Source organism: Anabrus simplex, chromosome 2, assembly GCF_040414725.1.
Source record: "Anabrus simplex isolate iqAnaSimp1 chromosome 2, ASM4041472v1, whole genome shotgun sequence".
Classification (NCBI taxonomy): Eukaryota; Metazoa; Arthropoda; class Insecta; order Orthoptera; family Tettigoniidae; genus Anabrus; species Anabrus simplex.
The window spans coordinates 782,439,428-782,464,052 of record NC_090266.1 but is presented as its reverse complement, the minus strand read 5'-3'; the positions used below and the strand labels follow the sequence as shown (position 1 = coordinate 782,464,052).

Sequence of the window (24,625 nt, the reverse complement as noted above, 5' to 3'; positions counted from 1 at the left end):
AAATAAATATCCGAGTAAGTTTGACACTGAAAAGTGTCCCATACTCGTTGAGCTTGATGATAGGCTTCGTCGCCAAAGTACTTTTGAGTTAGATAGCTGAAGAATGCTTCTTTTGGAGGCAGGTGATCTTCATTAAGAACATCTGTATCAGTTATGGGTTCATAGGGAAAGGTCACCTTTAAAAATAGTAAGTCTAAAAGTTTTGGATCTGAAAAGTACTGTTGTGTGATATGCATGCTGTCTTTGCTGAGATACGAAACATACTCTTCGAGTGAGCAAAGCAAAAAGTTAAATGAATCCATGAAGCGCAGATATGGCGCTTTAGGCATACTTTTTAAAAACCCTTTGTATCGCTCCATCGTTGATGCGATAAGATGTACACTACCTGGATTTTCAATATGTGTTGCATTACCGATGACAACACACCGTTCAAATAATGCCGTCATAATAAAATGACAATCATAACCCGACAAATTATGGAATAATACGGGAATGAACCATGATCATTTGTATTGCATATTACAAGTGTTATGCGCAGCCCCTCTAAAGTTGCCTGTAAGATGGTTATGATCCTTGACTTTGTAATCCACTTCAGTAAATGACTTTTCGCACATTTAGCACACAGCAGCCGTTTCGAATGCTAGAGTTTTCCTCGTCTGTAAGATGCTCTAGCGGGATTGGAGCAGCATAGTAGTCTGTGATAGTTCTAACAAGCTTGCACATTTCATCTACAAACCATGTAATGCATTCAGAACTGCGGCAAAGTGCAAATCTGCAATCCCCTTTAATAAACGGACAGTGCATGTGTTAGCAAATCCTATGTTGTTCATGTTTACTTATCGTTTCTGAAAAGGTGTTACCACCTAAATCTTTAGGTTGACAAGTGTGTACCAGTTGCAGAGTACTCTCATATCTGCATATACAACAAATGGCACAACTTCTTTGTTTTTTATAAGCGTAAATTCAAGAAACTTGTCATTATCATCGGGCATGACCAATGCTTGAGCAGGAAACTGGGCACAAACTTCTAAAGGATGATGCAACTTAACTTTTGTTTTTGAAAGAGGCTAAACAACGTTCATATACATAAGTTTGACATCCACGTTTACTTAAGGTACATCCTGCGAGCTGCGATATGTGCTTGATCCATGCAAAGTGGCACCTTGTTCAATCCCTTTCTCCATGCTTGTGAATCACAAGGAGATTAATGTGTCGTGCGGTGGGGGGATGGTGTTGTGTAATGAAAATTGGCACTAATGTAAATGATGTGTTTCGTTCGGGTGCTCCAGATTCTATGCACTCAACACTGAGATACTGATCTCCATACACATTAACAGACAGATTGTTTTGTTTTGCAACAGGTATTACTTAATTGATAGCCAGCGTCCCTGTTGAAATTGTTAGGATTTCTACGTATTGTGACAGCTTCCCGTATTATCCTGGACCTGTAGTGTATAGTGTGGGTAAGAGCTGAAACATCTTGGAACGTGACTGTATACTTGGCAGCAAATGTAAGGTAGGCAACACAGTATTTACTTTTAGCGCACGTCTCTGCAAAACATGTACGATATACTTCTGAAACAATGGATAATATGCTTGAAGAAACATACGAGGATATTTATGACTAATGTTCTGAATAACACCCATACTGATACGTTGTTGAAAACTAGAGTTTAGTAGTGAATATGAACATCCTGAGGCTTGCGCGTATACAGTAAAACCTCGATGCATCGCTTTTCAAGAGGGAGGGAGAAAATTACGATGGATGCAGGAATTCTGTAATTCTGTAGGTGTAGCAATGTTCTTCAAGTTTAACACGCGAGTGTAGTGTGGGTAAGACGTAGCCCTCTCAGTATGCTCAGCAGCTGGATACAGTGCTGCCACGGCCGACCAGAAGAAGCAGGAATTATCATTAGCCCAAACGTTAACTATTGATTTGCGGCTAGCAATAACCTTCGATATGGAAAGTTGATGACCTACGTGAAAGCCCAAATACATATTAACCTGTCAAGCGGTACATTTCTTTCGAGGAGCTACTAACACAGTGGCACATTTTCCATAAGGTACTGGGAAGTAATATATAGTGCAATACTCTTGTGTAGTATAGTATTTTTATAGGTTCAAAAGTACAGAATATGTATCAAGCTGTCAAAAATGATCATAGTATGAAGGGCAAGGCGTCTGGCTCACTGAGGAAAGCAACGGGAACTTACGGTGAGATACTTTTAATTGGTCAGGTATTTTCATCAGGTTTAAAAAACAGCCTCACTTTCAAGCTGTTAAATGATTACAATGCCAAGGGCAAGGAAAGAGAATCTGGCTCAGTGAGGAAAGCAACAGGAAACCTACAATAACATACTCTTGTGTACAGGCGTGATAAACAATTGAAAATATTCTAGCGGATTATTTATGTCTTCAATTTGTACATTCAGTCCAGGTTGCCCCGTAAATGTAAATCTTGGCCGTTCAGATCCTATCTTTGTCCATACATCGAGCAGAACATCACCGCTAGTGCTACCGTCACGTTCACTTGAGTCGCTTTCAACATTGCACTCGGTATCTCCTGACATTTCAACATTAGTCTCACTATCAGATGACACATTACTCTCCAAATTGTCACAGTGTAATAAATCAAACAGTTCTTCTCGCAGACGTTTCCGAGCTCCGCTTGCACCTGCCATAATGCACTATCTACCACTCTCAGCAGCCTGGGGCCAGTACATTTACAATGTGATGATGAAATATTCCGTCATGGCCACTTGGGAAGCCATGCGGCCATGACGATTTATTCCTTCATTACCACTTGAAAGGTTAATTTTAATGGGTAAACTTTTCATTTCACGTAAGGCCCATTCTGAATCATGTTCCTGAAAGTAATCGAGCTTTAAAAACACAGGCCGAAAAACAAAGTCCCTGTTTCGGTCCAAAAGAACAGTAGACAATAAAATAATTGCATTTTGCATAGTAAAGTAAAATCTTCCTATTTCATTGTTACTTGGCAGCAAATGTAAGGTAGGCAACACAGTATTTACTTTTAGCGCACGTCTCTGCAAAACATGTACGATATACTTCTGAAACAATGGATAATATGCTTGAAGAAACATACGAGGATATTTATGACTAATGTTCTGAATAACACCCATACTGATACGTTGTTGAAAACTAGAGTTTAGTAGTGAATATGAACATCCTGAGGCTTGCGCGTATACAGCAAAACCTCGATGCATCGCTTTTCAAGAGGGAGGGAGAAAATTACGATGGATGCAGGAAAACGATAAATGCAGGTGACATAAAGTAGGGGGAAAGCAAAATAATAAAATACGGGTACTGTATTTGGGCATTTTTCATCATATAATAATAATAATTATTATTATTACTATTATTATTATTTTATATATATATATATAATTCGCTGGGGTCATCAAGGACCACGTTAAGTCTTGTTGCATTTGACACTGAACTTGGCCTTCTTTAGAGCCCAAATTTCCCTCATTCTTTGTTGAGTGGGCCTGCTTACGCTCCTCTGTCCAAGGGGCACCGTGTCTTCTCTTCGGTCGCTCGTCTCGGTTTAGCCCGTTCGTCAATATTTCCTTGCGGAAGATATCTCTGTTAAGGGCGTCTTCAGCTGAGATATGTAGCATTTACAGGTCTTCTTTGGTATTTCTAAACCAGGGAATTGTGGTTTGGGGGTTTAAATCAATAAGTGAAAGATTTCTTTAGTTAACTTTCTTCCGTCCATTCTTTTCAGATGACCGTAAAATCGTGCCCGTCTTTTTCTGATTGTGTCGGTAATTTTCTCTATTTTGCTGTAGACTTCCTTGTTGGATCTTTTTTGATGGATTCCATTTCTGTACTTTGATCCCAAGATTCCTCTCACAATTTTGCGTTCTTTTTTCTCCAGTTCTTCAAGGAGTCCTTTGTTGGCATTTAGAGACAGGGTTTCAAGAACACAGTTGAAGAGTATCGGGGATAGCCCATCACCTTGTCGGACTCCAGTTTTGATGTCAAAGGAATGCGAGAGACATCCGTGGAACTTAACCTTGGATTTTGTATCGGTCAGGGTGGCTCTAATTAATGCCAGCAGTTTCAAACCAACTCCAAATTCATTTAAGATGTTTAGCAGGACTTCCCAGTCAATGGAGTCGTACACTTTCTTAAAGTCCACAAAAACAGACACATACTGCTTGGACCTTAGTGTACAATATCTGATGATCGTTTTGAGATTTTGGATCTGTTCAGCTGTTGAGCGACCTTTTCTGAACCCTCCTTGATATTCACCTATTTGCTGTTTTACTTGTGCTTCCAAACGCTCCAGGATGGCAAGTGATAGAATTTTGTAAGTCACGGGTAGCAAAGATAATCCTCTGTAGTTGTTGATGTTCTTCATACTGCCTTTTTTGTGTAATGGATGGATCAAAGCTATTTTCCAATCTTCGGGTAGGGTCTCCTTGTTCCAAATTTCTTCTATTTGCTTTTGCAAGATATCAAGTGATTCCTCTGGGGCATATTTCCATAGTTCTGCTTCTACTGAGTCTTCCCCCGGCGCTTTGTTATTTTTGAGACGGGCAATGTAGCACTTGATTTCATCTCTGTCGGGTGGTCTGGAATCTGGGTACCTGAGTAAGGGTTCCTTGATCTCAATGGCGCTTTGCGGTTTAGAGCAATAGAGTAAATTCTCAAAGTAATCTGCCAGAATGCTGCAATTTTCTTCATTTGACGTCACCAGTGTGCCGTCCTTTCGCTCAAAGAATAGAGATGGTGGTTTATAGCCAGTGAGTATGCGTTTGAAGGCTATGTAGTACGCTCTGCTTTCATTCTTCCTAAAGTTTTGTTCTATCTTTTCAATGAGAGATTATTCGTATTTACGTTTCTCAGTTCTGAACACCCTAGCTGCTTGGGCACGTTGGGTTTTGTAGGTTTCTCAATCATTTTCTGATTTCGTAGAGTAGTACTGTTTCCACGCAATGAGTCTTTCTTGGAGGACTGATTCGCAGGTACCATTACACCAGGCATGCTTTTTGCTTCTCTTGATTTCTGCAACGTCCTTGGCGGCCTCAACAAGGAGACTTTTGGCGTTGTTAAAGTCACAGTCATTTGGTCTAGCCTTCTCCTGGATCTCCTCGACCCTTTGCCGAAGTTTATCATTGTCGAAGCGTGTGATCTGTTTGGTTGTCTTCCTTGTGTTTGCGGGAATTGGTTTGAATTTGATAAGAGACATAAAATGATCTGAGGCCACATTGATGCCTTTCTTTACCTTGACATTCATAATCTCAGGGCTGTTTCTCCTGGAGATTGCAACATGATCAATTTGGAACTCTCCGAGAGCTTGGACGGGAGATCGCCAAGTCATTTGCTTTCTGGGTAGATGGCGAAAGTGGGTCGACATGACCTGCAGGTTGTGATTTTCGCAAATAGACACCAGTCTTTTGCCGTTGGGATTGGTTCTTTTGTGAGCAGAGTAATTTCCTATAACTTTCTTGTACTTCTGTTCACGACCTAGTTAGGCATTGAAGTCACCCAAAAGAAGCTTGACATGGTGTTTGGGGATTTTGTTTAATTTGTCATCCAGTAGGTCCCAGAAATTATCAACTTCGTCCGGATCAGGCTTGTTCTTATCGTTTTTAATAGCATGTGCGTTAACTAGGGCGTAGGTTTTGTTCGCGCATTTAATTGTGAGTATAGACAATCTGTCATTCACAGGTTCGAAATTTGCAACCGATTTAAGGATCTTGGTTCTAACAGCAATCGCGGTTCCAAACATCACACCTCCATTGAGGATTCCTCTTTGTGCTTTGCTCTTGAAAAATCGGTAGCCTTCGGATTCAAAAATCTCTTCATCTGGGTACCTTGTTTCCTGTAGGGCCATTATGGATATCCGATTTTCGTGAAGAGCTTTGGTGAGGGTTTTCAGCTTGCCAGTTTGTGTAAGTGAATTTATGTTGAAAGTTGCTAGGAAGGTTTTAGATTTTGGCCTGAGTTTTTGACTCTTCGGGGTACACCGAGATGCTCCGACTCGTCTCTTGCATGATGTCGAGTCTCCCCCAGAATCCGAACGAGACTCGTGCGCCGTGGCGTTCACGACGAGGGATTTATCCAAAGATTTACCCCCTGGGGTATGTTTCTTGAAATGTTGTGCCATCATGCTTTTTGACTTGACTTTGCTTTGGACGGGTACCCATCCTTTTACAACTAGGGTTGTTAGCCCTAGAGGTTGCCTCAAGATGTTTTCTGGCTTCTGGTCATTTACCAGTCTTCGCCGTAACCCTGGCAAGGGACCAGTTTTTTTTTTTTTTCACGGTGGTATTTTATTTCCCTACTACCCTCTGACTCCGCTGGCGGCAGAGCCAGCGAGCTTCCCCAATTCCAATGGGACGCGCCCGATGGAGGTAACCGGTAAATTCCCACATTATTATTATTATTATTTAAAAACATACTGCTTATAAAACTACTTTACTCAATTAACAATACTGTACTAATATAGGACTAGTCAGCAGGATAGTGGCTTACATCTTGAGTTTTCATGAGCAAAAAATTGTTTATAGCATCTTCATATTAAAACTTTACAGTTAAATCACTTTCAATGGCAAGTATTGCAAGATGCACCAAGCGATTTTGAGTTTGAAATGAACATAATTTTTAACAATGAAGTGCTGAGAAGGACCTAACAGCAGAGAGGACAGTAGCAAGAGCAGATTAATATATATTCAAACCTACACACTTTCAGATATAAGTCCCAGAGGATTTTTTTTTTTTTTTTTTTGTTTTTTTATTATCAGAAGTTTGTTTAGAAGTGGCAATGGCAGGACCAGCCTTCGGGCTGATGACTAAACATACACATACAATGTGTGTTACAATTTTGCAAGCATGAGATACTAAGCAAAAGGTGTGGCAGTTTGCACATTTGTTAGCACCTGATTTCTTCGGAAAAGGTATGGCAAGATTCTGCCTAATACTGGATGGCAGTTCTGCTGTATCACACATCTTATACACTAATCATACACACCTCTTCAAGCTGGTTTCTCCTAAGGCAGTCAATAATTCTAATAAATAAATAAAATAATAATGTTATTTGCTTTACGTCCCACTAACGACCCTTTTACAGTTTTCAGAGACGCAGAGGTGCCGAAATTTTGTCCCGCAGGAGTTCTTTTACGTGCCATTAAATCTACTGACACGAGGCTGACGTATTTGAGCACCTTCAAATACCACCGGACTGAACCAGGATCGAACCTGCCAAGTTGGGATCAGAAAGCCAGCACCTCAACCGTCTGAGCCACTCAGCCCGGCGTCAATTAATCTGACGGTATGTCATCAATTTCAGGTGTCTTGTTCCTACTTGTACCTCTCAAAGCTCTCTTTAATTCCGACTTCAAAATTGGGTCTCCCAATTCATCAGTATGAACAGCCTCTTCCTGTTCTAGAAACTTACCATCTATTTCTTTCCCTTGATACAACTGTTCAATACGTTCCTGCCATCTTTCTGCCTTGCCTCCTTTCCATTTGAGCTCTTATTATTCCGCGGGAATTATTAAGATTTCGGGAGATATACTAAAGACAATGAGTTGGGATATACACTAGCGTCCAGAAGTTAAGCATAATCACTAAACGAGCCCACCACTGCATTCCTATCTCCCATCACAATTAAGATTCTCATCTCCTTTTATATATTGTATTAAATATATTCTCTCTTCAGGTATTCTTTCGATTTCTTCATCATCTGCTGAACTAGTAGCACTAGTAGCACTATTGTGGTGGGCATAGGCTTGGTGTCCATCTGGACAATAATAATTCGTTCACTATGCTCATTGTAGTACGAGAGTAATCCCAAAAATAAGTTTCCTATATTTTTAAAAAAATATATAGAACTCCGTTCGTGTGGCCGTTGGTCACAATGTTTTGGCCGTTGGTCACAATGTTTTGAAGAGTGTTTCCCAGACTCGCATATAAACATGTGTACGCCACACTGAGGCACTCGGTCTTGGCTTGGCAGCCATTGAGAATGGAGCTCAGGTTAGATGTTACCGCCAAGTGCGCACAGTTATTCGATTTTTTAACGTAAAAGGTACTGAACCGATTGAAATCCATTGCCAATTGACTGAAGCGTATGACGAGTCGTGCATGGATTAAATAACACTTGCATGTTCTATCATTCATCCACCCACTCAACATAATACAATTCCAAAAATCAGGACATTGTCCCCATCAAAATTGTCAACATGAAACCAACATACCAGACGGTACATGTTTCGCCCATCAACAGTAGGCATCATCAGCCATATCTTTCACCTCAGGACAGATCAGGCACCTGACCGGAAACTATCCACGAGTGCTGCTAAAAACTATGTCGTTCAAAATGTATTGGAGACTGCTAAACAACCATTACAATATAAAATGTAGTATGGTGTTACTTGACAATATTTGCGATAATATTGGAGTCTAAAACATGATAATTATTTGAGGATTATGACATATTAAAAGATATTACAATAAAGATAAAAATCAGAACACACATTCCATTTTAGTTGTCAGAATGAATCCTAATGCGTAAGTCTCCACACACAGAGAGAGAGAGAGAGAGAGAGAGAGAGAGGGACCCCGAACTGTCTAAATTAACCAACGAATGTTTAACTCCCCGACCCTCCCTGCTCACTGTATTGAACACCTTCTGAAGTCAATTGCAGCTATAAACACTTTAGAGCCTTCTTTCCTCATGTATTTATCTATTATTGTTCTCACAATCATTAAATTATCTGCCATCCTCCTCCCTTTTCTGAAACCACTCTGTAAAATCGATAGAAATAAATAATCTTCCGCCCACTTCCTCAACCAGTTTGCTAAAATACCCATGTAATTGTATTAATTCTCTACACAAATTCCTGCAAACAACCACTACATCCTGTACAATAGCAAAGATATCTTCATCCGTACTCCCACAGCACCTCATCTTACGCTTCAAAAAATAAACGCACTCCAAGGTGCTATCATATGCAAGCAAGTCAAACAACTAAAAATTTGCAAACACAAAAATTTTTTTCTTAATCAAAATAAAATTAAGGGAAGGGCAGCTACTATGATGACAAAGCACGCAGCAAGTAAAAAAAAAGAACAGGTAAGTTCAATATTTCCTAAATCCCGCCCGTCCTTCCTTCCTTTATACCTTTATACATTTTCATTATTACGCATATAACAGACAGCGCAAATAAAGTAATTAACAACAAAAATAACTACAATTTTAAAAACTTACGGTACATCTACGATGCAACGAGTACGCACGAACACCACTATTCAGCAGCACCGCCATCTGCTAGTTCTTTCTACCACCAACAATTGCACATAGTGTCAACATTTGCTAATACACAGCAGCACTGTCACTCTCATGTTTTTTATCAGTTGGCACCACTGCGTGGCAATGCCATCTTCGTCGGCCACTTTTTTTTTTTTTTTTTTACTAGAACCCACTCGGGTTTAGAGCCCACCTTTTTTTCTTGCCCACTTACCACCAAACTGAACTGAAATCAAACCTTCCAACACGAGGTCAGGAGGCCAGCACTTCACCACCTAAGCTACTCAGCCCAGCTTTCAGGTAGGTGTCACAATACATCTGATTTATACACAGATATTCCTTGATATTTTCAAACCCATTGATCAGGGTTTAGGAAAGTAAAATAAATGTGCTACTTGATATAACAACAACAGCTATGTTCAGTCTAGTGAACCTTGATATGAAGAAAATAAATTAAACAAAGCTGTTAATGTAAACTTTGATTATTTACAGAAAAAAGAGAAATGGGATAAAGTAAACTAAAAGATATAAACAAGAAAAGAACACATAATAGGACCAGGAACAGCACAAAGAGAATACAAAGACAAACATGAAAACTAAAAAGGATAAGGAAATCCTCCACATCTTCATACAATGCCACTTTCAAACAGACAGGCTCACTTGTTTGTTTTTATTGCTAGTCTATGTAATTATTTAACATAATCTAGCTTAAAATCTAATTCTTCTTCTTCTTCTTCTTCACAGTACCATATCAGGTCCCCCTGACGTTGGCGATCACTGTGGCGAATGCAGTACAATCTCTTGCTAGATGGAAAAATCTTTCAACGCTGTGAATTCCAGTCCATTCTTTGATGTTTCCAAGCCATGATGTTCGCCTCCTCCCGACACCTCTTCGACCCTGTATTTTGCTTTGTACAATCCGCTGTAAGATGAGGTAACTGTCATTTTTAAGGATGTGACCAAGGTAAGAGATCTTCTGGTGTTTTAATGTTTGAACGAGTTCCCGACTTGCTTTTGCCCTTCTGAGTACTTCTTGGTTCGTCAGTCGTGCAACCCATGAAATCCTGAGCATCCTACGGTGGATCCACATTTCAAAGGCTTCCAAGCGTTTCACTGATATGTTCTTGAGAGTCCATGTTTCCACACCATATAGCAAGGCTGACCATATATAACACCTGACCATCCTCTGTCTAAGTTTTAAATTTAAGTAGTCATTGCAAAAGAAAGATTTCATTTTTGTAAATATTCTTCGTGTTATTGCTATCGTCTGTTTCACTTCTTTCTCAGGATCGAGTTGTTCAGTGACAATGGCACCCAGATATTTAAAAGTGGTTACTCTCTCAATCTGTCAGTTGTTTAGTTGTAAGATTGCCTCAGCATTGGCACATCTGCTGAAGATCATGAACTTGGTCTTGTTTACATTTATTTTTAGTCCCATGTCCTCACCTACTGTACTAAAACTATTGAGCAGGAGTTGGAGACCTTCAAAATTGTCACACAAGATGACTGTATCATCCGCATATCTTATGTTGTTAATTATGCCATAGCATTATTTAAAAAGTACATGTTTTATTCCTAATGTAAGAAGAGGAACCAACAGAAATAGAAGACTAGGACAAATATGAACACATAAAGGATAAGGACAATCTCCACATCTTCGAATAGTCAGGCTCTCTCTCCTCATCAATCCCTGTTCTTCTACATCCATCTCTTCTCAGTCCCGGCAAGTTCATTTCTGCTTCCCATCTTCATCAGGAGGGCCATTTTTATAGATCTTCGGTCTTGACAAAGGAAGTGTAGGACAAAAAGAAAGCCAGACGAATACAAGAAAAGGGAAGAAACATAAGACACATCTCCCCATTTCTTCCCAGGAATTTTTTAATGTCTACAGATCATTCCTCTGACTTGGGGACTGGGTGTTTGTGTTCGTTCTAATACTACTCTCTTCATCTACACACAACATTACCAACCACCACAGAAAAGACCTAAGTGTTATATTCATGTTTGATGGGCTGAAAAGCTTATACGTTGTATTATACAGTCCGGTGCAATGGTATTAAACTTTTCGGTAGGCATACCCCCAAATCCAATTGTTTTACCTTCGTATGCCCGAAGTACGAATATATTGCGATTATACCAGAAATAAATTATTGCTGCTGGATGCCAAATAATATTAACTGTAATAATCATAATCTCCCGCAGTTTATCCCGCTTGCTCAGGGTCCCTGCATGCACTGAGGAATGAAAGAGTTGTGGCCGGGAATTTAACATCTCATTCAGTTCCTAACACCATAGGATTTTCAACTCAATATTTCACCCAAGCAACACCAGGAATCAAACTATGGTCGCTGGGATAACAGGCAAGCAGCTAAGCCACTACACCACCATTTTCCCCGATCGTAACAATAATGTACAGTATTGTATGGCTAAATGTCTAGCGTGCTGGCCTCTGATCATAGGGGGTCTCGGGGTCGATTCTTGAGAGACACACACACACACACTCTCACTCTCTCTCTCTCTCTCTCTCTCTCTCTCTCTCTCTCTCTCTCTCTCATGAAAACAAATTGAAGTGAATGAGTGGATTTTGAAACAAAAAATTTAAAAAAAGCAATGCAGCATAAGTAAGCATTTGTATATACCTAGTGAAGGGGAGGTAAAATTGACATATTTGAAAATGAATAGTTCAGTAGGTAGACAAAAACACTAAATCAAAACAAGATGTTATTGAAAATGAGCAGCCTCAACTTATTTCTGAACTGCTCCTAAAAACAGTTACAAGCTACGATAAATGTGCGTACCCCCCGAGACAACTTTGCGTATCCCTAATGGTACACGTACAACACTTTGAATACCACTGATCTAGTGTATCCACATTCAACATTAATAATACATACTAATTTATATTCCATACTTAATTTATTTTCCAAACAAAACTTTTCTAAAATATTCAAAAGATTTCTTCCTGCATTTTTCCAGACTTCAATGGACTCTTTTACAACTCAGAGCACGTCAACATAAAATAAAGCATTACTGACCTGTAGGAGCAGAGCCTAAAAATGCTGGTCCAATTCCTTTGTACAGTCCTCGAAAACCACCTGATTTCCAAAATCCCTGAGAGCTCTGAAGCCTTGTTTTAAGGGTGTCGAGTGGAAACAAAGTAGTATCAACAGTTACACCAGCCATTCCACCAGCCTACAAATGATGAACTATACAATTAAAATATGAGTAGTTATAATATATTTAGCACATGCACATATGTGTATGTTTCTACTTTATTTTTTTTTAATTATCATGCCTTCCAGAGTTGTGTTTGTCTTAATACTACTCTCTTCATACAGACATGACACTAGCAACCACCACAGAAATGCAATACTGAATACATCCCTTCTCAAAGGGAAATGAAACAGGAGAATGGCTTTTTGGCTTCTGTGATTCCAACAATCTATTCAAGGCCAATACATGTTTCAAGCAGCCAAATCATTGCTTATAGAATTGGACATCGCCTGATGGAAAATATAGGAATCAGATTGACTATATTATTGGCTCTAGAAGATGGAGGAGTGTCATTACGGCAGCAAAAGCTTGGACAGATGCAGACTGTGGATCAGATCATGAATTGCTGATGTATAAATTAAAAGTCAAACTTGCGAGATCTAAGGGTAACCATCTCCCAAGATACGACCTAGAAAACATCCTAGCAAGTTTTAAAATATCACTTACAAATCGTTTTGAAGCCTTAAATCTTCTCCACCAGGAACCAGATGAATTGTGGTGTGAAATTATGGATTTCCTCAATGAGAAGTGTGATCATAACTTACTAAGTGTTACAGTGATTAAGAAATCAAAATGGATGTCATATGGAACAATACAAATAGCAAAAAGGAGAAAGGAAGCTAAAATTCAGAAGGACAGAGAACTCACGTCAACGCTAAACAGAAAGTTTCAGAGTAATATTTGATTAGGTAAAGAAGAATACTATAACATCTGTACTGATTGAGAATTTGAGAACAAAAACAGGTAAGGCCAAAGTTTTAGCATCATGTCAGCAGATTTAGAAAATTGCAACATGGCCCACTGATTGGAAGGAGAAACAAAGAGGAATGCAAAACCATGGTACATACTGTACCATTCTATTTAACCGCGAGAATGGATATTTAACGCAGTAAAAATATTGCAATAAGACGCCGCTTGTGAGGGCATGATGCTATATAGAGCGCGGGAATCGAGAAGGTAATTCCCGAGGCAGGGTGTGGCTGTGTACAAGTGAGAAAGAATATATGTGGAAGAGAGAAAGATAAGATTTTGTTATGGGAAGTCCCAGCGCCAACCTAACAGAATTTTAAGCGGGAGCAGACAGGGTCACCACACTACGGGAATCGAGCCATAATTCTTGTAATTGAAGGTTTCTCAGGAAAATAAAAAGATGGAAATGATTGCCAGAATTTTACGAAGCCATAGATACCTCAAGGTTTATCAACATAGAATTAGATCAATAAATACGTAGCAAGCAGAACTACCGTGGGAAGCTCTGTAGTGGCCACATTCCAGACTCAAGTTGTTTCTCGGGACTTTCCCTAGCGTCCTTTGGTGTGTTGCCTCCTATAAGAGCTGTGATACGGGAGGGGTCATCCAGTCGATGATCATATTGCTGCCAGTACGCGTCGCGCGTCTGCCTAGATTGCGCCAGAAACCCTTTTGTTCAGAACAAAGACGGTGAGTAATTATTGCAGTGCGGTAACTTTGATCCAGTGGATCGGTGATCTACAGAGTTACAGGTGGTAGATTCATAGGTGTGACAATGTTCAGATACCTATCAGTGAGGTCGCATGTGGCTAACTGTATCGGCAACAAAAGAACGCCGTACTTATAGACTCCGATAAATAGCGGTAGGGGCGAAGCTCCCGAGGTGCCGAGGAAGTGCGGACAATAGGCTAAGGAGGTCTATATCCATCCTCTGATAGACTTGTGAATCCGAATTAAGCGGGCATAAAAAACAATAACTGAGTAGATAGTTTCTAGGGCTGAAAATAGTTTATGGCATAGTGCACAAGTTAGTAAGTATTCAGTTATACGAGAATTGAGGACAAGGAGTTGTAATATTGCAAAGTGTTAGCGCTGTATGCTAGCTCAACCTAAATGAAAGTCCAGAATGATGCATTGTGTTTAAAGTGAACATTTCATTGTAGTAAGAGGTCGAGACGTATTCCAAGGGAAGTGAGGTGCAAGAACTTCAGAACGTGGCTTCGAAGACACTACCTTGAATGAGGCATCCCTCAAGAAGAAGAAGATAGCACCATGGACCAGCGGGACGGGGAGACCGGACTCCAAGAATCGACCCTGGACGAGACCTCTACCATGATGGGCTAAATCACTATAGCCTACCCGGAGGGGGAGAGGAGGAGGTCATCATAATGAGGTAAGTGGACCATGATTTCCTAGACATGTAATAGAGTTAGGGAGTCACGCAGAGATAGTAGAATCAAACTTGTGAATATTAATATAGGATTTGATTGTGGCCCATCAGGCTGCATATTAAGATTGTGTTGATATATCTAAAGGGTAAGGGCAGATAGGTTTTTTTTTCTTTATGTAAAGCAGACAATGATGTAATTTTGTTAACGCGGCAAGAGGTAGTATGCCTAGTTGATGCGTATTGTTTGAGTACGATAGACCAGATATTTTCCTTTGGGTCGGTCGTTGAATACATTTTCCTTGTAGGATTAGGATCACTACGAGTAATTACCATTATATTCCAGGGGGAAGGGCAGACATATCTGCGTGATGTTAGGTGTGCATGCTGATTGTATTTCGATCATATGCATGGCTCTATTTATGCAACTTAGATGAACGTAATCTGTTACGCAGGTGGAGACATTAATGTTATTTGACTCTGTGCGACTCTGCCAAACAGGGCTTGAACCGCAGACCTAAGGTTACTGTGAACCCGTCGTATAAATCGACGATATTGATTTTATCGGGGTGTAGTATGGTAGAATACTTTATATGATATAAATGGGGCCCGTGGTGGTTTGTTAGTGAAATCGGATACATAGAGTAAGATGTATTTCCTCACTTATTTATGTAGCCATTGCTTTGTCAAGCATAGATAAATAAAAGCCCGCCTTTGTGAAGTTAGCTCTGGGAGCACAAGAACCAGGATACTGGGTCACAGGCAGTCGGTGTGTTTACGAAAAAAAAATTTGGTGAGGGCGAGCCCCTCATGGCTAGACGAAACAGGTCAATGCACGGCCCGCACCCTGGGGTTGGCGCGGCCATCTTTGTATAGCCCGGGGGAAGGTCGTCGTCCTTTTGGCAGAGAAGCTTTTTGGGGACACTGTTGCTTCATTCATTTGAACGTTTACCTCCTTTCCTTTCTTTTTTTGTTGTTTCTGCATTCTTATGGTTGCGTATTACTCTTACGTTATCTTGCACGGTGTAATTGTTATGAGAGTCCATCTGTTGACACAAAGTTCTGCCTGGTGGACGTGGGTTCACGTCCATGTAAATATGTAATATAGGGCGGTAGAGTAGGTTATCTGAGATTACTTATATACTTATTGTGCTGCTATTTTTGTGTATATAAATATCCCAATATGGGAGGAAACTTTCATAATAGGGCTAATTTCTGCGGATATCCTTAATTCTACCATCATGTTATTTTATGTCGTAGGCATAGTGATGCTGTTTCCATGTTGGGGACACATCCGTTTCTTTTCCTGGTTCACAGATCGACAAACTTCAGCACAATGTCATAACCCAGATTGTGTTTTCTTTGTTTTCTTTTAAACTGTAGATGTGAGCCTTTGGGGCATTTATTTGGGCACTACAGGTGCAATCCTTGTAAATAACTTGAGTTGTGAATACAAACTTATGCTCAAAAATTCTGATCGCAGCGAAAGTGTTTCCTCATTTCGTAGTTAAATGTAATGGTATGAGTTCCCCATGATCCTCTCGTCATAAGAACCCAATTGTCGACCATTTCTGCCAACTGCAGCTGAGCTGGTGCCCGTATGTAAGAACAGGTGAGCAGGTAAGTATGATCCTGCAGTGTTAGTGTGCCCTGTAGGGTACAATACGATTGAAGCAGGTAATCTGCACCTGAAAGCAATCATTCCATACTCGTTCATGGAATCTCTTTCTTTTTAATAGTATTATTAAAATATCAATAGGTTTGTTGATAAAATACTGACAAAGACGGGATAGCCTATTAAAAAGTCGTAATTTTGGCAGCGGTTATAGTCTGTTAGTACAAGCATTTGACAGGGTATTTCAAATAGCAGTTCAACGGTCCCACCTATCACGAAAGTAATAACTTCTTTAAATAACACGATAATGTTGTAAATTTTGTTTAAAGACAGGATTTCAACAGAATAGACAGTATTTCACTAGCAAATTCAGAGCCATCTACAGTAAAATAGTTAACAGTCATAATTGTTGATCATTGTTGCTCTTCGTATTTAGATATTGGCATTGTTGGCTACAGTCGTGAACAAAGGGTGTCGTGTACCAAGAAAATAAAAATAAAAATCAGCTGATTCTTGTATTTGGATCATTTGTAGTTCTGAGTAGGCAGTTAAAGTATCCATAATTTATATTTCATATCCTCGACATTTCAGTATTTATGAGCGGTTAGCTAATAATCAAGTTCCTACATTCCAATAATTGCAATTCAAGTCCCTGGCATAGTTTAGACAGAAATACTTTTGAGTAATTTTTGTAAACAACCTCATATTTTTCAGCATTTAAGGACACTTTTATTCTCCGTCCCATGGAGTAGGGAAAATAATAGTAATCCACCATCTGTAAAGATCACAAAATCCACATTTCGGTTGAGAATTGGAGTGTACATACGGTACCGTATATTAGATAGTATCTTGCCTGTTATATTCGTGTGTATTTTTGTGCAAATGGCTGGTTTCAGTTCTATTACAGCATAGTAGAACAAAGTAGTACTAATATTAATCTGTATACATGTTTAACTTTGTTGGTAATCTTTGAGTACCGACCGGTAGTTCTTGCGAATATCTAAATTTAGGCCTAATTGGAATTTTTATTCTATTTGTGCTTAGTAAGAAGCTAGGATACGTCTGAACGTAGTTTTAACATTATTGTAGTGTAATATAGTAACTTATTAGAAATTAGAGTGCCTATTCTATAATTTTGAGTAGTTTTGCAAATTTCGAACTTTAATGGTAATTTTCCTTTCTGTTTTTGCTTCGTAATAACCTGTTGTATTTTAGAATACGTCTGAACGTAGTTTAAAATTATTGTAGTGTATTGTAGTATCTGCACTCAGTCTGAACATAGTCTAAAATTATTGTAGTGTATTATAGTATCTTATTAGAAAGTAGTGTATTTATTCTATTACTCTGAATATTTGTGTAATATAGTACCGTTTCTGTGGTATCTGTAGTAACTCTCTTACAAAAATTCTGTTGTTGTAATTAGGGTAGACTTAACTGCAGTAAAGAATTGTGTAATTCTTGTGTATTATTCTATGTTTCCAGTAATTAACAGCAATTTTCATCCTGTTAGCGTGTTGTAGGCATTAAAAAAATTGTACAATTAAGTAGTATTGTAGTATAGAAGTAGCTTATATTAATTAACTTACTGTTGTGCGATCTTTGTGAACTAACCTAGACAATAGTTCTTTCCCTTCATTTTCATTCTGCACAGAATAAGTTATCTTATTTTTCCTTTTCTTTTCATTATTCAGTAAAGAATGGCTAAGCAGTGCGAGTGTAGGAACTGTGAGTGTGGCCAGGCATTAAGGAGTATGAGGAAGGAGTTTGAGGGAAATAATTAGGATTCTCTCAGAGGACAAGAAGGAAAGTAGGCCTCCAAACAATGTACAGGATACAGCAGGTGTAATAGAGTGATGGGAAGGAAAGGGGGAAAGTGTAGAAGACAGGTGGTCTAATGTTTTAAGGGGAAGGTGATTGCAGACTAAGGGCTCCATTCAGGATTAAAATTCAGGACAGGTGTCTGTGAGAAATCGGTACGAGTCACTGCAGGTAGAACAACCAAGAGAAGATGAGAAGATGCTGAGAAGTGTGGAAGTAGGAGAAAGGAAAGAGGTAGGAAAGGGAAATGTGGAGTAGTGGATAGGAAAAGACAGGTGGAAAAGGGTCATGGGATGGAGAAAAGGGAGGAGGAAGTAGCTTCTGCAGCTGTCAGGAAAGATAGGACTGACCAGGAGGAGAGGGGATCAAATGAGGTGGGTAGGGTTGAGGCTCTGGTCATGGGGGATTCTATCGTTAGACATGTCGGGAAAGTGTGTGGAGGAAAGGGAACCAGGGTAGGGTGTTATCCAGGAATTAGGTTAAGGGAGATGTTGAGGAAAGTAGAAGAGAAGGGGGAGAAGGAGAAGGTGGTAGTGTTTCACGTTGGTACTAACAACGTAAGACAAGCAGGTATAAGTACCAAAGTAGTTGACGATGTGTGGATCTGGTAAATGCAGCAAAGGTGAAGTTTAAGGAAGCGGATATTGTTATCAGTGGAATACTGTGTAGGAGGGATACTGACTGGAAGGTGATTGGGGATTTAAATGAGACTATGGAGTGGGTATGTGGGAAACTGGGAGTGAAATTTCTAGATCCTAATGGGTGGGTGGGTAGGAGATAGGGATCTGCGCTCAGATGGCCTTCACTTAAACCGCAGTGGTACATATAAGTTAGGAAATTTGTTTAGAAGGGTTATAGTGAGGTACATTCAGGGAAACAGGGTGGCATAGGGAGCGGTGTTAAGGGAACAGGGAACTGGAAATCAAGTAGGGATGACATAAAACTGTTAGTGCTCAACTGTAGAAGTATTGTAAAGAAAGGAATAGAATTAGGTAATTTAATAGATATATACTTACCAGATATTGTAATAGGAGTTGAATCATGGCTGAGAAATGATATAATGGATGCCGAAATTTTCTCACGGAACTGGAGGGTGTATCGTAGAGATAAAATAGGAATGGTAGGAGGAGGAGTATTCATTCTCGTGAAAGAAGGATTTGTAAGCTACGAAAAAGTTAAAGATGACAAAAATTCTAGGGGTAAGGCTCATCTCTAAAGATAATAGGCAACTTGATGTTTTTGGAGTTTACAGACCAGGAAAGGGTAGCGCAGATGCTGATTCAGAATTATTTGATAAGATAATCAGCTATGTGGGAAACGATAAGGAAAGGAACGTGATTGTAGCGGGTGATCTCAATTTACCAAATGTCAATTGGGAAGGTAATGTGAACATCAGGAAGCATGACCAACAAATGGCAAATAAGTTAATATGGGAAGAGCACATGATTCAGAAAGTGATGGAACCCACCCATTAGGATCTAGAAATCTCACTCCCAACTAGAGGGAAGAATATTCTAGATGTGGTGCTGGTAAAACCAGATGAGCTCTATAGAGAAACCGAAGTAATAGATGGTATTAGTGATCTCGAAGCTGTTTTTGTGGTAATTAAAAATAAATGTGAAAGAAAGGAAGATATTAAAATTAGGACTATTAGGCAGTACCATATGGCTGATAAAACAAGACATGAGGGAGTTTTTAATAAGTAACTATGATCGGTGGAAAACGGTAAATAAAAATGTAAACAGACTCTGGGATGGGTTTAAAGCAATTGTTGAGGAATGTGAAAATAGGTTTGTACCTTTAAGGTGGTAAGGAATGGTAAAGATCCACTATATTATAACAGGGAAGTAAAGGGACTAAGAAGGAGGTGCAGGTGGAAAGAAATAGAGTTAGAAATGGCTGTGGAAGTAAGGAGAAATTGAAGGAACTTAATAGGAAATTGAATCTAGCAAAAAAGTCAGCTAAGGATAACATGATGGCAAGCCTAATTGGTGACCATACAGATTTTAGTGAAAAATGGAAGAGTATGTATGGGTACTTTAAGGCAGAAACAGGTTCCAAGAAGGACATTCCAGGAATCATTAATGAACAAGGGGAGTGTGTATGCGAGGATCTTCAAAAGGCAGAAGTATTCAGTCAGCAGTATGTAAAGATCGTTGGTTACAAGGATAATGTCCATATAGGGGAGGTGAGTAATACTAAAGAAGTATTAAAATTTACCTATGACAGCAATGACATTTACAGTAAGATACAAAAGTTGAAAACTAGAAAGCAGCAGGAATTGATAAGGTTTTGGGGGATATACTAAAGACAATGGGTTGGGATATAGTACCATATCTGAAGTACTTGTCTGATTATTGTTTGCATGAGGGAACTTTACCAAATGAATGGAGAGTTGCTATAGTACTCCCATGATATAAAGGAAAGGGTGATAGACATAAAGCTGAAAATTACAGGCCAGTCAGTTTGACATGCATTGTATGTAAGCTTTGGGAAAGCATTCTTTCTTATTATATAAGACATCAACTTTTATTATAATTTGGATCCACCTCATTCAATACATAAAAACTGTCGTTTAGATGAAATTACAACACATATTTCAATCAGAACTAGTTTCAACGCCCTTTTTGCGTCATCATCAGCTGATATAGGTTCTTGGAAAAATTGGCAATCACATAAGTTTATCTACGTCAAATTGAACACAATTTAAAACCATATTAACAACCTAAAACTGTGTTACAATTATACTGTTTCAAAGTCCATATTTTCTACAAGTCTGAGACTTGCGAGTCTTAAACCTTGGATGAAAACATATGTAAACCGGTTTGCTCACTAATAAACTAACGTGGATTTAAAAGAACAACTTAAAAATAAAATAGTCTTGAAGAAACATTAGCTTAATTTAACACTCTTTTTAAAACGTGACGTAGAATCGTATTAAAATAATTCAATAAAATTTTCAGAGTCGCTTTAATGGAGCAATCCTTGTGAGGTGGAAATGAGCAATTGGTCCTTTAAGATGTTATCAAGTACAACGTTCCCAGTTCAATGCGGACCTGAAATAATAGGAATCTAATAAACTATCGCTTAACTGAAGAGGCAAAATATAAAATTACGTCTTATAACGTAAAGGTTTTTACGTAACTCACCTCAAGAGATCGCTGTCCATGCGAAGCACAATGAAGCCTAGCGAGCAGTGTTGTGTTAGTAATGAAGGTTGGTCTGCGCCGAAGGGGGGAAATAGGGGAAAGCGGGAGGAGTAACTGAGGAGCGGCAATCTGTTGGAGCTCCGGAGGGCGTGGTCGTAGAAAGCAACTAGTAAAGCTATTACGCATAATATGAAACACCGTCCTATTGACCGGGATATGTACATTTTTAAAGAAACTCAAGGAAATCAAAAAGAATATTTGATTTTTCAGAAATTTTGTTTAAATTAAGATTTGGATTAAAATTCTGATCCAGGTGTAGATAGCAACCCTCCGTAACATCCAGCAAACTTCCTTTTCCTAAGTTCTCCAAGATCTCAATGTCCTGTTCTATAGATGTGAATTTATGCTTTAGATCATGTACATGCTGGCCTACCGTGGAAAATCTGTTATATTTTATTGCATTGTTATGTTCCGTGTATCTAATTTTAAAACTTCGTCCTGTTTGACCTAGATATGTGCACCCACAGTCGTTACATTTAAATCTATACACACTCGATTTGGTATATGGGTTTGATCTATTAACTGAGGCTGAATTGTGCAATACAACTGTATTATTATTATCAGTACGAAACGAAACCTTGACATTATGTTTCTTGAAAACATTAGTAAACTTATATATATCCTCATTATAAGTAAATATTGCAAACGCCTTCTGATTAGGTTTGTCTTTGGCCAAAGTGGTTTGTAAACGGTACCTGAACTTGTTGATGATACGTTCAATAAAGCATTCACTAAAACCATTAACCTTAGCCATTGAACAAATTATATTGAGTTCTTTATTCAAATTAGCTTTTGTAATGGGGATCCTAAATGCCCATTCTACTAAACTATTGTATGTAGTTTTTTTACTGTGTGGGTGTTCTGAGTCTTGTCTAATAGTGACTGCCATTTGTGTAGGCTTTCTAAAAATACTATAAGCAAAAGATGAATCCGATTTGTTGATTTTTAAGTCAAGAAAATTAATTGATTCATTACTTTCTGGCTCCAAAGTAAATTTAATCTGTGGGTCAATGTTATTAAGTACATCTAGAGTAGCCGTTGCGTCCCTAACACGTTCGTCTAAAATTACTAATGTATCGTCCACAAATCTAGACCAAAACAGAATGTTATCAAATTCTCTGTTGTTCTCCATCATGTATGTTTCCAAAGAATCCAGATAAATCTCCGCCAAGATTCCCGAGGCCGGAGATCCCATTACCAACCCATCCTGTTTATAAATGACCTTGTCAAAGACGAAGTAGTTATTATTTACAAGTAACTTAACCAATTTCATTAAATCTTGTATTTCAAGTTCACTTAGCTGACTGTAGGATCTTAGATTCTTAAAAACAATAGGAAGCAACTTATTGGTTCTAATACTCGGAAACATGTTGACGATATCAAATGAATGTAAGGTATGGTGAGCTTGTAATTTAAAATTGCTTAATTTATTAACCAGTTCTATGGAGTTCTTTATGGATTTGTTTGCCGTAAATCTATAGTGTTGTTTAAGGAATTTCTGAATGAACTTAGCTAATTTGTATAGAGGACTGGGTCTGTAATTTATTATGGGCCGAATGGGAACCCCGGCCTTGTGAATCTTGGGGAGTGCTCTCGCTGTTGGAAGGCCCAGGTTCATATTTACTAGTTTTTGCTTCTCCTTTTCGGTAAAGAGGAAGGAAGTATCCTTTAATGTTTGTTTTAACTGGCGTTGTAGAGTTTGCGTCGGGTCTTTCTTGATCAATAAAAAGTTTTCATTATCGAAATATTGTTTAGTCTTATGAAAGTAATCATCATTATGCATGATTACCGTCACATTACCCTTATCTGCCTTAGTGATAATGAGCTCCTCATTTTTAACCTCCTTTTTAAGTTCTATAATACACTTTTTATCAATACTGATGTCCTTGGAATTGTAAACGGCATTATCTTTATTATTAGTAACTAAACTATTGTGCAACTTTCTTTTTAAATCTAATCTAACTTCCTCCTGCACCTCATGTGGTAATTTACCAATCGCAACCTCCGATTCCACCACAAGTTTTGTGGTCTTTTTGGCTAGGTTGAAATTAGGCCAGTCATGTTTTGGGCCTTTAGACAGAATTTGCATTTCTTTCTCATTAAAAATGGTCTTGGAAAGGTTGATAACTGGTGTACGAATACTCCTGATTAAATCTTTATTAGGAGACTGTTTAGCTTCTAAGGCTGGTTTGCTTGAAAACGATTCTTTCTTTAACATTTCTAGTTTTTTATCCAATACTTTCTGATTTAGCAGGAAGAAAATTATCTAATTTATTCTGAACCGAGTCTTGAAAAATGTTCCATTGCACTTTAGTAAGCAAGGCAGCGGCCCTGAGGTGAGTCTCATATAACTGCTGATTCAAAAAAGTTTTTTCCTTATAAAGAAATTTTAACTCATTTTTAAGACGAAATCTTTTACATTTTTGTTGTACGTTACGTTGGTGCGAAAGTACCCGATTCGTTCTAAATACCCTCTTTAAATTCAGGCTCAGATTAAATTCAATACATTTTTTGATAAACTTTATATCCTTGCCTATCTTTCCTACCTTGATTCTTAAGCCCAAATACCGATGGGCCACTATCTTTGCCTGGTGGGCTTCTTCAGTTAAATTAATAAATTTCATTGTTTGTCCGTATTGAACCAAGATTACAACTTTTATTATAATTTGGATCCACCTTATTCAATACTAGGATTGGTCAATTAAAGCGACTCTGAAGATTTTATTGAATTATTTTAATACGATTCTACGTCACGTTTTAAGAAGAGTGTTAAATTAAGCTAATGTTTCTTCAAGACTATTTTATTTTTAAGTTGTTGTTCTTTTAAATCCACGTTAGTTTATTAGTGAGCAAACCGGTTTACATAGGTTTTCATCAATTTAAGGTTTAAGACTCGCAAGTCTCAGACTTGTAGAAAATATGGACTTTAAAACAGTATAATTGTAACACAGTTTTAGGTTGATAATATGGTTTTAAATTGTGTTCAATTTGACGTAGATAAACTTATGTGATTGCCAATTTTTCCAAGAACCTATGTCAGATGATGACGCAAAAGGGGCGTCGAAACTAGTTCTGATTGAAATATATGTTGTAGTTTTTATGTATTGAATAAGGTGGATCCAAATTATAATAAAAGTTGTAATCAGAAATTATATGACGCTCACCTCGCAGCGACCAAACTACTTTCAAACGCACAATGGACACTTTTCTACCAACAAGTAGAGAACAAATTATTCCACGAACTAGCCAGAAAACAGTCAAACTTGGAGAATAAACTCAACAGGTTAAAG

The 24,625-nt window shown here is 38.5% G+C and overlaps 1 protein-coding gene across 5 annotated transcripts in view; it reads right to left on the bottom strand.

Annotated features, from left to right (window-relative positions):
• The window catches only part of LOC136864458 (S-adenosylmethionine mitochondrial carrier protein homolog), a 163,059-nt gene that overhangs the window by 96,258 nt on the left and 42,176 nt on the right, over window positions 1–24,625 (bottom strand). For 4 of the 5 annotated variants that reach the window (XM_068226289.1, XM_068226288.1, XM_068226287.1 and 1 more), the window contains one exon: window positions 12,319–12,475. The exons of the other annotated variant lie outside the window; for it this stretch is intronic. In XM_068226289.1, the coding sequence (XP_068082390.1) occupies window positions 12,319–12,466 (148 nt within the window). In that variant the 5' untranslated portion in view covers window positions 12,467–12,475. The remainder of the gene's footprint in view (window positions 1–12,318; window positions 12,476–24,625) is intronic. 5 annotated transcript variants of the gene reach the window in all.